We start from the raw sequence: 12,362 nt of genomic DNA, 5'->3' as shown, positions 1-12,362 counted from the left end.
TACTTATCAATCGTAAAGACATGCCGTCACAAATAAAATGATATAACAGTATGCTCGGTAGAATACTACAGTGATAGTGCGCAGAGCGACAGATGTCTATGGATAAGTACTAAGGTGATGATATAAGCGCGAGTCTGGTTGTGCCTGACATAGTGACGGCTTGACCAATGAACGATGAGCTACAGCCATCTCACAAACTTCGAGAGTTCTGATGAGGACATCCTCGTCAATTAGAGTTACTTGGCCGTCTCCAGAATACGTGACTGCGGCGTCGGTGTGTAAAACCGAGGTCAGGCAGTTGATATAGGATGATGACGAAGGCGGGGTGGACCGTGTGAGTGGTGGACAAATCGCTTGCCCCGCACAAACCCTGTTGTCCACGAAATATTGCGTCTCGCATCTCGCATCTCCTCCATTCCTGCAATCAGGCTGTCCCCTCTAGAACGTACCTCAGTTCATTTTCTATACTCACGTCCTGCGGCATACCTGAGGCTCGACTCGTATAGGTTAAAGCCTTTGGTTGCTGGGATTGTGGGAAGCTTGTCGAATGAAACTGTGTGCAGGTGCTACAACTGACTAAGTTCCAGTGTCGTCGCTGACGCGACATGCCATCCTCCTTCACCTCCAGCTCTGAGAATGGCAATGGCGGATACAACAGCAATGCGTACAACTATAATTATATGACGAGCAACACGTACGGGAACGAAGGCGGACGGCGGGGTGTGCAGCACGGCGGGCGTATCCCCGGCGAGGATTCTGGTTATCTGTATCGGCGACGAAACGTCCTTCTCGACGAGGAGACCACTACTGATGAAGACGACACGGAAGGGGACATGACCAGTGATGAGTACGGAGATATGGAACTACAGCAAGAACAGTTTCGGAGATTGTTGCAACAACAACAAAACAGGATTTTAAGTGAGCAGTCAGCAAATTTGCTCGCCGCAATGGCATCGCGGTTAGTTCTCTTGATATCTATCGTAATTGTGGCTGTTGTGACTAATAGTCTGCATTTTGTTAGACTAGTACCCAGTGTGCGGCAGAATATGATGTCTGCGATTCCGGATTATCGTCCACCGGGTCCTGTTTCATTTGGAGAAACGATTAATCAGTCGATGGTGACCCATACACCGAATATCCACTCCAATGTGAACTCCTATCCTTCTTCTTCAAGAGCTAGCCCTAAACCGGTCGTCAGTGAACGGAATCTGAAAGATCTTATTCGACCAGGCCAGAACTTTACACATATTATTTGCAAGGTAACATCTCCTGGACTGCTTAGTCGATGGAAGAGTACTTACTAATTTCTTTCGATAGGCTCTTTCCTTACCGCCCAGCATTCACGGAATATACAGTTGCTTATATGAAGCCTGGAAAGTGACGAACGCACCAAATGGCCCAGCAACGTCTTTGGAACTACTCTTAGCCGCGCTATGGGTGTGTAACTGCCTGCCAATAGTATATACTGCATTCACTTTACTTACTGCGTTCTAGGCCGGTGTTTCTGCCTACTTATTTTATGCATTTATTGATGGATTAATGCTTCGGTGGCAAGTAACTTTGTAGTATATGACCGAGGGCGACAATTAACCCACGTATAGGCTCGTCATGTATTCATCTCCAGCAACAATATTGCGCTTGCTCTCAATCAACACATTAATGGCGGCAATGACAAGACTAGTGTTAACAACATTTGCTAACGATCCAGTGAATTTTCTTCCAACATGGATTTTAATAGCATGTATACTTACAGCGGCATATGCGATCCAAAATTTCGTCACCAGTAACATTGCAATTGAGGAAAGAGCACGGAGGGTTGATATATATCATATAGCAGTGTTTGCTGTGGTGCCGGTCGGAATTGCGAGTTTCATTACGATGCTTGGGTTAATTAGGAGTTTAATGGTTATTCGTAGTGGGAATATGTAAACAGTTAGCTTCCAAATGTCGTGTTTTTACATTTTTTGGCATGTAAATAGGTGGATTTGGTTCGGTTATTTTAGCGGAACAGTCAAAATGGCGTTTGGCAGTATAAGACGCCAGCTGCCAGTGATAGTGCGTAAAGACATTTGACCTGAAAACTTATGTGTCGGATGAACTGCATCAGGGGGATTAATTGTTCATATGTGGTTCCTTCAAAAAAAAAGAGCCCGATTGCCCAGTCCGACGGCGGCGCGACCCGTGTCATTATTGATAGCCATTTTTTCACGGCCCTTCATCTAAAGGATTGTATGATATGAATCAGTCATTGGTGGAACTCGATCTGTGCCTTTAGAGGGTTTCGTGTCAACAAATTATTCACGTGCCCAAACTGAGTAACTGCATAATTACGCGCCAGCTGTGCGCGAAAGGAATCGAAAGTTCCGGCATATTCAAGCTTACCAAGACTCGCAATGCACACGGCAAACCCGAGTTACGTGACACATCGCGTGCCCGCACAATGAACTCTAGCACCATATATAATCCGACCGACCTCTGAGGCCACGCTCTCTTCTATAACCACATTGCAGAAAGATTGTGCATTTGCATTTGTTGCTATTTTGCATTTCTAGTTTGTTATTATGGACAATTCACAGAATAACAATGCCAGGAGTCCTACTGGCCCTGAACCCGGTCAACAAGCAGGTGGTCCCTACAACGTCGTCTTTGTGAACTATACCTTCACTTATTCGCCACATCCCCAACGGAATGGCCAGGATCCTCAAGATCCTCAAGATATATCTAGAGAGAGTCCTGGCACTGGTGAGGACACGACACAGACAACAGAGGGTTCCCAGAACAGAGCGCAATCGCGCGCGGAGGGACCATTCCATGGATTCGTCGTCTACGGCGTGCCACAGTTATTCGAAAATGCTATGTTCAATGGCCTTGGTGGTCCATATGGAATGGGAGGACCACCGAAGCCTCATGCATCCAAGGCCGCTGTTGACGCATTAAAAGATGTCGATCTCAAGACTATTCCTGAAAGCGACCGGACGTGTCCCATTTGTTTCGACCCCTATTATGAGAAGCCGGCTGAAGTGAAAGACTTCGACATAAATATGATAGATGTGATTGCACCAGCCAATGAGCAGAACCTCACTTCTTCTGTTTCAGAGAATTCCAGCTTGGTTGTGGAAGAGTGTCAGCGAAGTCATGATTCTGACTCACGCCAGCCGGTATTGACCACAGAAGCCGAGGAAGATGCCGCCACCTACAGAGAACAGCCACAGCACGAATCGGCTGCGTCAAAAGAGAATCAGGCTACATCGCGACAGTCGGACGCGGCAGATCATCCTCCGCTGGAGATGCCATGTGGGCACATTTTTGGCAATGGCTGCTTGAAGGAATGGCTGATGTCGTCGACAACATGCCCACTGTGCCGAACAGCCATTGAAGCTGAACCTCTTCCACGTCCACAGCAGCCTGGTAGATTTGATGGTGGATTGCCATTCGTCTTGGCGCCGTTGTTCTCGCTTTTCAGGCAATCCGGTCAGAACCAGACGCCGGGAGATGCTCGGAACCAGCCACAACCTAGTCAAGAGCAGCCGCAGCCACAATCTTCCCCAGTAATGATGCCCGCGACGGCACCTACATTTACCGCACCATCTGTTCCGCAGTCTGCACCAGTAGAGTCGTCGGTGAATCGAAGTTCATCAAGTGGCTCTTCATACGCTGTGCGGCATCATCCTTACTCGCGACGCTCTGAATCGTTGGCCAGTGCGAATCCTAGTACTACTGCGTCGTCGACAGAGTCGCTTTCTTCAGTATTAGCCCGCACTGATCTCGAGTGTGATTCCGCTCTTGTCGGTCTCTGTGAGGAGAGTGGGCCCTATATCCGACTTGATTGCGGTCATGGTTATCACGAGGATTGCCTTCGGACTTCTATGCGAACGCACGGAGATGTTGACATTCCCAATCTTCGAAGTGAGTCCAACATTTCCGCACTCACATCTGATCAGCCCCGCGTACGGCGCGAAGTTTGGTGTATGCGTTGTCGTCGATATAGAGAAGTGGATGCTTAAAATATGCTCTCGATGATTGTAGGATTAGGTTTTTGGAATTTGGCATTATGTTTTATATGGAGTTTTGGTTTACGTAATCCTCATGGATTGAGAATACGCCATAATGGAATACGGTGTTTGTTTGTTAAAAACGTGTGATAAGGGTCTGATTCTTTCATGTGGCGTTTGCATTCGTTTTACATGTACAATTAGGATGCACCGGTAGCTCATTACCGATTTTTGTAAGCGGCTGTATTGTAACAATAGGAATTACTTCATTGCATAGACGGGGCCATTTTTTGACCGAATTAAAATTCTCAGAAACGGTCATGTTGTTTAGATTTTCTTCCGTGGTAAGTACAGTGGTTTAACGAGAAGGCCGATATCCAACTCTTCTGGATTTGAGACGTTTCTTTATTGCATGACAAGAAACTCGATTAGTTCGATATCGTGAATCTACGTAGCGGCAACATAATAAACTATGATAGTCTTGTTAGTAGATAAAAGCACGGCGAAAGCCGCGCTACGTCAAGTTCTTGGCTGCGCCACATTATGTTAGAGGCTGAGCCAAAGGTACCAGATAAGGTTCAGACGCCGTAAGGCACCTTTTTTGTTAACAATACGCGTGACCAGAGAGGCTTTAAAACGAACCGCAGTACTAACATCAATACTTAAACACGCCTGTTCCTTTCTAATGTCCCATTCTACTTATTACGCTTACATTATTCTACACAAGTTGATATCTCACTATGAAAAATTTATTGCGCAGGGGAAAATCTCCTAGTCCATCCAGCGACCCTGGTAAAGTCGGCGATAGCAATATTTATGCTTCGCAGAACTCCCAGTCCACTCTATCGGTGCCACCGTCATATAAAAGTTCATACGACGATACACATTTCCGCGATTCGTACGCGTCCTATGCTAATTCAAGCGGTCGGCGAACCCCGTCTCCATCGTACAATACGAATCCATACTTGGCGCGAAATTCATATTCGGTGAACAATCCGCAGAACGGTAGTTCCTTAAATAGAAGTGACAAATGGTCTACTGGCTTCGTCACGAATGAGGACCGAAATCGCGATGAGCTATTTGAAGTGCACCAACCTTCCCGATCGCCTTTGCGAGGGAGTCCGATTCGATATATACCCGCGCCTTCGTGTGATGAATACGACGAGAATTACGATCCTTCAATCATGGAGACCGAGGCAGAGAGACGGGCAAGGGAGGGCGACTATGATGACCGGTCGGCATATAATTCTGGAACGTCATGTCAAGAGCAACAATTCGAAGATGAGGAGCAAGAATTGCAGGCAATAAAAGGACATATAAAGCACATCAACAAAGAAACAGATCGCATCGCCCAGAATGCGACAGTATTAGCGAATCAAGCTTACGAATCGGGAACGAGAACTTTGCGAATGCTGGGTGAGCAGGACGATATGCTTACAAGTGCCGGAATTGCACTTACGCAGACCGAGCGCCACAATATTGCGGCCGATGACAATCTCAAGGAAATTAGGATAGCCAATCGTCCACTATTGGCACCCAATGTGAGGAATCCGTTATCCCGAGCTCCTAAGCGCAGAGAACGAGCTCTTAACACACTGGCAAACAACGAGCGGGTTACCCTGGAAACAAATTATTACGCGAAGAATTATATCAACAATGCTATTGGCGAGATGTTGCCATCTCAAGGACTAGCAGGGATCGGAATTTCTATTGGATCCCCATATGTGGAGGAGGAACGTGAGAAAGAAAAGGAACGAATGATAGAACAATCTCCGTATCTGTTCGAGGCAGACGAGGAGGATTTGGATACCGAGCGGAGTATCAGGAGCAGACTTGATGAGCTCTCTATTGCATCGAAGAAATTAAACCTTGTCGCCAAGACAATAAACACGACTCTGGCACAGCAGAATCAGCGGCTTGAGGGTATGTCAAGCCAGTCCGACAGGGTCAATTCGACGCTATACTTGCAAAGTGTGCAGATGAGAGATATCTATACGAAACGATAAATGTAAGGGTCAGAGATAAAGGATTGAAGTGGGAGCTGTTAAATTTTTGGATTACGATTGTTATTAGAGGTATTGCATTCTTGCATAGTATGTATTTTCTGGACAATTGATTCTCATTATGGGCAACAATCCCGATCTGGGTCATCATTACGCGCTCCAAAAATATCTTAACCGCCCCTGAGTAACTGCCAGTATATCTCGACATTTACGCCCGGAGGCTGTCTACTGGTGCTCATTTAATATTGTAACTGTCTCGACTCTGCGGCTGTCTGTTGGTCACCAAAAAAACAAATTAGGCGCAAGGGCCAAAAAAATTCGTTTGGATTGTTGATTACATTCTATCGCCTTTTGGACGAAAATAATTGAATTCTCTATCCGATCACACGAACCTTTTTCACATGTCGACTAAAAGGACTGGCCCACAAGGCCTTGCAAAGTCTGCCAAGCGAAGAAAAGTCGCCAAGGAGGACTCTCTGACAGTTGAGCAAGAAACGATCGAATTGCCAGAGGACGTCGATCCTGAAGATGAACTGGGACAATTGTATGCCTTACACTCTGGATATTTGAAGTCTACGAAAGGTGAGATCAAATAGGGATGCTAGTGGGAGGGATAATGCAAGTTTTTGACCATCTTTTGTGCAGAAAGTCCAAAACTCCTCTATGCGATAGTGCACGAGTGCGATCGACAGCTACGAAATTCTAAGACCGTTTTGCCTCCAAAATTTCACAAGGTATATGCGGAAGCGTTGTCAATGCTATCCGTGTTTGCGAAGAAGAAGAAATCAAAGTCGACGCCGGTCGCGTCGGGAGAACAGTCAGCTGCTTCATCAGCGGATTCGCCAGAAGATTTTCTGCTGGCATCTATCGAGAGGGCTCAGATAGGATTGGAGGCTTATCCAGAGGCCATTGATATCTTACTGGTGAGATGTGAGACGTATACGGCGTTGGTGGAGCTCAAGTTAAAGAATTCAGCAAAGTCGAAAAACGTTGAGGGATGCGTCAGTGCAATTCAGAATGCTACTAAGGATTATGACGCGGCCTTGAAACTACTTATGGGACTGCAACAGAAATTAACCGAAGAAGGTAAAAAGGACGAAGAGGACGCTAAAGGAGATGCAGATGAGGACATTACACCCGAACATCTCGTGAAAGTTCTTCGACGGATATCGAAAGTTTTAGAGACAACGCTTGAGTCAGACTTCATTGCGGAGCGGTTCCCGGATCTGTACACATGGAATGAGGATAGATGGGCAGCTCAGTTGCATGATGCCCCAGAGGATAAGTTTCTCCACCGCGGTTTGGGTGAATTCTATCTTGCTCGGGCGTACCCGTACGTGGCTACTGTTGAGAGTCAATTTGAAGAAGATAATTCAGATTCGGAGGATGTAGAGTTGGATAGGCAACCGTCCAGCATCGCGCTAGAGCAGGCTAAGCAATTTCTCAGCAAGTCTTTAAAACATCTCTATGCTGCCGAGTCAGAAGAGGATGATGGTGCATTTCTCGCGGTGGTAAGTAAACACATTTGTACTTTTATTTGGCGGTATATGGAAGGTAACGAGTGTTAGATCGCGGAGGCTCAAATTTCTTTAGCAAATTTGGAATCGGACGAAGATAAGCAGAATAGACTCTACGCGGAGGCCATCCAACGACTCCTTAAGGCGCAGGAACTGGGAGCCGGTGATTTTACGGACATGATTAATGAGCTCCAGAATGCTTAAGAATAGATGCACAAATGTCAGATATTTTATAAGCTTTGTGAGATTTCATTTAATGATGGAATCTTGGGCTATTTTTAAATCTGACGCATACCCATTGCAAACAGATCCAAGTAGCATAATATTCCTAAACTACAACACGCACGTTCTATATCAAACTGCAACCCAATTCGTACACCATAGGCTTCGTAATCTCCATGCCGACAAGTCTAATTCGATCACCTAGCGAGCGCCAAATCTTCGTCCAGACGCGGTCTTGCGCTCTTTCTCAGCAACTTCCGGTTTCGCTCTGTTGAGAACCTTTAGGAATTCGGCAACGCGGAATCTCATACGAGAATGCATATATGCCTTGGAACATTTAATGTGGTAGTGGAAATAATCACGGAATATTTGAATGTGACTTATACAATTCTCTCGTCGGTCCTTAGTAATGTGTCGGGGGAAAAGCACTAATAGCATATGAGACTCGGTTCTTCAGTATTATACAATGTACTCACCAAATGTGACAAATCCAATGTCATCTGCAGCTTTCAAACCTGGTACGGAACGAATCTCAAGAGGAGGCTCCTTGTGAGAATATAGAACTTGAGGAGCATTCTGAATTGCTCTTCTTCTGGCATCAACAAACTCCTTTACCGCACGCATGTCAGTAGAAGTCGATCAATGGCTCTGGTAAGTGACGCTCACCTGCAAGAAGACCTTGCCAAAAACACGGTCAGTCTCCTCTCGGAAGACAGTCGAGAATATAACAGTCACTCGATCATGCGATGCCTTAATAAAAATTGACTCTTCATCACGGTAATGAATTGGCATCACATCCGCTCCACTATCTTCGGGCACAGATAAGTCCAGTGAGCTCTTTGCGGCCTCAGCAGCTAATTCATCAAATTGAGCGAATGCCTTTTCAAATGGCGCCGCTAGAGCATTGCGTTTTAGTAGTGCTATCTTCTCAACCAAAGCCTCCTTAGCTTCTGTTGCAATGAAACTCCATATTAGAACCATATTCTACAATTTAATCAATTGATGCCATAGCGGACGATTAGCTCACCTATTTCTGGTGGTAGTTTCTCCAGATCGACAACCATAGAGAAATCATATCCGACTTCAGGAGGGCTTACAATGTAGGGGCCATATTCCCGCTGAAGCAACTCCTCAACACCATATTTTTTCAAGTCGTTAAAGCATTTGATCGACAATGAGATCAGAATCTTTGTTTTCGACTCGGGTGTCGAGATATGATAGGTAACGTTATCGAAGTCTGATATAACTTGGTCGATGGACACAGGCTGACTCTCTTGGCTGAATCGTTCCGTCAAAATTGACTGGATTAAAAGATTATGATATTGCAGTAACAGCATCGTGAGCCGATAAATTCGATCTGGCAGAAGGAATCGATCGATACAAGATTGCGGTGTGTCAGGAGGGGGAATGATGTCCGGCTCTATAGGATATCTCGGACAGCCGCGAAGCTCTGAACTCAAATCGATTGAGACCATACAAAACCCTTAATAGTAGTTGCTGGAATTCAAGCCCGACTTGGTAATTATAATTACACAATACACAATACACAAGAAGTTACACAATTACACAATTACACACTTACACAATTACACAAACAGTTACACAATTAGACAATCACACAATCAAATAACTTTATCTAATTCAATATACTAAATAATACTGCTCGCAAGGCTTGTTATGTACATCTGAGGCTGTTCGCCACCATAAATCTTAGACTATATACAAGGTTACAAATTAAATAACCGCACAACTGCAATAAATCAATGAATGATATTGACGACTCGCGATCTAATCTGAATCAAAGCCCTCCCCATCATAAGTTGTCGACAATATATTCAGGATCTGGGCTGTTATACCACTTGTCGTATTCTCAAGCTGAGTAATTGCAGACCATGCTCGTCTAAAATCCGGACTTTCTGTTATGAGCATGTTATATTCCGGAATAATATATAGGCGACTCATAATGGTAAACATCTGTTCATCCCCTTGTTCTTCGTTCATATTGCTTAGGACTTCTAGCCTAGTCAGATCATACCTCTCCGTAGCCATGATGTACTCCGCAAAATACTGTAAGATCCCTGCATCGAATGCAAGTGGACCTGCATTTGCCTTATGAAAATGAAGATATTGATTTAAAATAAATATTGCCTCAGTTCTGATTTCGACGTCCTCTTCCCTGTAGTCAGCCGGCAGGGTGAATAAGAGCGAAATTACAAGACACTTGAATAAATTCAAGGTGCACGATTTACGGAATGCTCGCGAAATTGCTGATCCATCTAACGTGTCATCAGTATCACACACAAACATATCCAATAATTGACAGCATACTATGGATAGATCTTGATATTAATAGGCTCAGTGTTCGGAGACCAGCCAGTCGTTTGCGTCGCTTAGGACTCCGTATGTACTCGAATAACACATCCATGCTCTCCATTGAGTTGAGAGCCCGCTCAACTAATATATTCAGAGCTCTAGAATTGCATGAGTATACCTCATAACAAGGGTAATTAATATACGAGTGTCATACACGTTCTGTTGCGTGTAGTTGCCGGTTAATACTAGTACACCTAGATCCTCGACGATTGATCCAACAGGTTCTGCTAATGAATAGGATATGGCCTCAGTATAATAGTCACATAGATTTTGCAGTAATGGATCGTAATACCTCTATCTGGTTCTTGGCTGGCATCCCGCAACGTTTTGGCTTGCGTGTAAGAGATGTACCCTGCTAAATATGACAAGGAGGCGAGGCCAGCCAATAAAACAAAGTCTTTCAGGAAACCTCTCATCGAGATCAGCCTACAACACTGTCATCATTACTGTCGTGTAGCCCAGTCAGTCAGAGTGATCTTCATAGCTTCAAGACATGCCGTGATGCTTACCTAACGCTGACAGAATGAGTGACAAAAATCGCGGTAGGGTAACTTGGGACAATTGACGCTCTCTGCTCGACACCCAGTAGTATCGTTCACACCAAATCTCAGCGTAAGCATTAATAGAATAAATACATAATAAGCCATGGATGAAAAAGAGCGGAAGCAAGCGATCTATCCTATATCTACGGAGAGCTTACAACAAAACGGGAAGGCATGTTCAAGTTGCATATGAATTTGGTGGATTAGTCTGACAACGTCATCCTAGAACGTCTACTACATTCGAAGTGTCACATCAACTATATTCGGCGTATCAGCAGGGATATTAGGTCTTGAATCATATTATGGATTCTTATTTTACTTCGCCGGAACCGCATTCGTTAGCCTGCTATTGTTCTTACTACTTGCTAGGGGGCAACCAACAGAGTATTTCGCCTCCGCGAATGACATATGGATAGGTAACGCGTTAACAGGCCTCTCAAGTTTTGTGTTAACGTGGACGCTGTTCTATGGATTGGTGGATGCCTGAAGCTCGGCACGTTCAAATACTCTGGACTTTAAACTTTTTTGTACTATAAATATGCTACATGTTTGGGATAATTGACATCGGTCAGTATGTATACGTAGACAGAATTTGTCATGTGTCATCTAAGACCTTCTGCACAGTGGTTTCGGAACAACTGAACGGGGAGCTTGGTCTCAAATATTGATAATCTTACACTAATATTCTACATATCCAAGGTACCTCCGATTGCTACGACGAACTGCCCTGAGCGGCGACTAAAGGAATGCACTTATGCCTCGAATTCCTCAGGATGTGCCTGGTGCCATTCTTGAGGACGCTGCACAGTCGTTAGATGTCGTTTACGGACACATATACAGCAATGTGGTGTGATCTCACCTCTTTGATAAATTTCTGAAGCAGTTCGTAGCACTTCTCGGAATTCATATTGACCACTTTGACGCCCTTCGATGCAAGTAATTCCTCTCCACCTTGTACAGTTTTGTTCTCTGAATCAGTAATATTAGATGTTTATCCAGAGAATATACTAGCTGTTGACCCTCCTACCTCCCATTACAACCCGGTCGATACCGTAAAGTAGGCATGCGCCACTGCACATGAAGCAGGAAGCCAAAGTCGAATACATCTGCAGTTATGCGTTAACCCAAATAATGGGACTATGTAACATCGTTACTTACAGTAGCAGCCTTGTAAACCTTCGCATCTACTCTACCAGCGTCTATGAGCGCCGCTGTCTCAGCGTGGAGAATTGGATTGTTCTAACGGTCTCAGTAAGTGCAATAGTCCTCATAAATTTACTGAATTGAAGGAATTAGTTTGTTACCTTTTGAATACGTTCATTATGTCCGCGTCCAAGAACGACACCATCCGCGGAGACTAACGCAGCTCCTGCACAACGCATTAGAACAATTACTAATACTCTATGAAGCCAATCGTCCCACCGATTGGAATGCCACCCTCTTCATAACCTGTAATTTATTAGTAAGGTATATTCCCAAAGCATAGCAACATTGTTTATAGCAAGGAGTAAGCTAACTTACTCTTTACTGCCTCTTCGTACGCAATCTGCAGTCCCAGTTCGTCGTTCATTAAGTCGTTCGGCAAATGTTGGGGTGTCAAGCAAAATATGACAGTTAACGACTTCACAACAATCTAGGAATAACGCTCGGCAGGTTTTTAGGAATAAATGTAACAATGGGACAAATAGTACGAAGCAAGTCTACCATGCTAGC

At 44.8% G+C, this 12,362-nt stretch overlaps 8 protein-coding genes across 8 annotated transcripts; 5 read left to right on the top strand and 3 right to left on the bottom strand.

Annotated features, from left to right (window-relative positions):
• Positions 1 to 605: 605 nt before the first annotated feature.
• Positions 606 to 1,929, top strand: V1508DRAFT_348249 (N-glycosylation protein-domain-containing protein; the record flags this gene model as incomplete). Its single annotated transcript, XM_066936720.1, has 5 exons — positions 606 to 958; positions 1,022 to 1,259; positions 1,318 to 1,437; positions 1,495 to 1,562; positions 1,602 to 1,929. 5 exons carry the CDS (start codon positions 606 to 608, stop codon positions 1,927 to 1,929), a joined length of 1,107 nt encoding a protein of 368 aa, XP_066798646.1.
• A 459-nt stretch (positions 1,930 to 2,388) lies between these two features.
• Positions 2,389 to 4,292, top strand: V1508DRAFT_409585 (uncharacterized protein). The gene has a single exon (XM_066939176.1). It carries the CDS (start codon positions 2,562 to 2,564, stop codon positions 4,002 to 4,004), a length of 1,443 nt encoding a protein of 480 aa, XP_066798645.1. The 5' UTR covers positions 2,389 to 2,561; the 3' UTR covers positions 4,005 to 4,292.
• Positions 4,293 to 4,641: 349 nt separating this feature from the next.
• V1508DRAFT_409584 (uncharacterized protein) lies at positions 4,642 to 6,201 on the top strand. The gene has a single exon (XM_066939175.1). The coding sequence runs from the start codon at positions 4,733 to 4,735 to the stop codon at positions 5,996 to 5,998; it is 1,266 nt and encodes a 421-aa protein (XP_066798644.1). The 5' UTR covers positions 4,642 to 4,732; the 3' UTR covers positions 5,999 to 6,201.
• Positions 6,202 to 6,301: 100 nt separating this feature from the next.
• Positions 6,302 to 8,048, top strand: V1508DRAFT_409580 (negative regulator of Ofd1/Enhancer of translation termination 1). Its single transcript, XM_066939174.1, has 3 exons — positions 6,302 to 6,577; positions 6,641 to 7,506; positions 7,564 to 8,048. Exons 1-3 carry the CDS (start codon positions 6,397 to 6,399, stop codon positions 7,714 to 7,716), a joined length of 1,200 nt encoding a protein of 399 aa, XP_066798643.1. The 5' UTR covers positions 6,302 to 6,396; the 3' UTR covers positions 7,717 to 8,048.
• V1508DRAFT_380202 (Arp2/3 complex, 34 kd subunit p34-Arc-domain-containing protein) lies at positions 7,739 to 9,148 on the bottom strand. The gene is made up of 4 exons (XM_066937668.1): positions 8,762 to 9,148; positions 8,401 to 8,684; positions 8,211 to 8,343; positions 7,739 to 8,162 (listed from the first exon to the last, which is right to left on the bottom strand). Exons 1-4 carry the CDS (start codon positions 9,069 to 9,071, stop codon positions 7,936 to 7,938), a joined length of 954 nt encoding a protein of 317 aa, XP_066798642.1. The 5' UTR covers positions 9,072 to 9,148; the 3' UTR covers positions 7,739 to 7,935.
• A 35-nt stretch (positions 9,149 to 9,183) lies between these two features.
• On the bottom strand, positions 9,184 to 10,592 carry V1508DRAFT_409575 (uncharacterized protein). The gene is made up of 4 exons (XM_066939173.1): positions 10,400 to 10,592; positions 10,262 to 10,334; positions 10,063 to 10,205; positions 9,184 to 10,010 (listed from the first exon to the last, which is right to left on the bottom strand). The coding sequence occupies exons 1-4, from the start codon at positions 10,521 to 10,523 to the stop codon at positions 9,523 to 9,525; spliced, it is 828 nt and encodes a 275-aa protein (XP_066798641.1). The 5' UTR covers positions 10,524 to 10,592; the 3' UTR covers positions 9,184 to 9,522.
• Positions 10,593 to 10,692: 100 nt separating this feature from the next.
• V1508DRAFT_453483 (Rab5-interacting protein-domain-containing protein) lies at positions 10,693 to 11,629 on the top strand. The gene is made up of 2 exons (XM_066942543.1): positions 10,693 to 10,821; positions 10,876 to 11,629. Exons 1-2 carry the CDS (start codon positions 10,753 to 10,755, stop codon positions 11,134 to 11,136), a joined length of 330 nt encoding a protein of 109 aa, XP_066798640.1. The 5' UTR covers positions 10,693 to 10,752; the 3' UTR covers positions 11,137 to 11,629.
• On the bottom strand, positions 11,221 to 12,361 carry V1508DRAFT_409570 (cytidine deaminase-like protein). Its single transcript, XM_066939172.1, has 7 exons — positions 12,171 to 12,361; positions 12,072 to 12,098; positions 11,954 to 12,018; positions 11,808 to 11,888; positions 11,677 to 11,755; positions 11,509 to 11,618; positions 11,221 to 11,449 (listed from the first exon to the last, which is right to left on the bottom strand). The coding sequence occupies exons 1-7, from the start codon at positions 12,217 to 12,219 to the stop codon at positions 11,402 to 11,404; spliced, it is 459 nt and encodes a 152-aa protein (XP_066798639.1). The 5' UTR covers positions 12,220 to 12,361; the 3' UTR covers positions 11,221 to 11,401.
• Between the last annotated feature and the right edge of the window lies 1 nt (position 12,362).

This window comes from Lipomyces doorenjongii (genome assembly GCF_038497915.1).
Source record: "Lipomyces doorenjongii strain NRRL Y-27504 unplaced genomic scaffold V1508scaffold_3, whole genome shotgun sequence".
Classification (NCBI taxonomy): domain Eukaryota; kingdom Fungi; phylum Ascomycota; class Lipomycetes; order Lipomycetales; family Lipomycetaceae; genus Lipomyces; species Lipomyces doorenjongii.
This window is presented reverse-complemented; position numbering and strand designations above follow the sequence as displayed.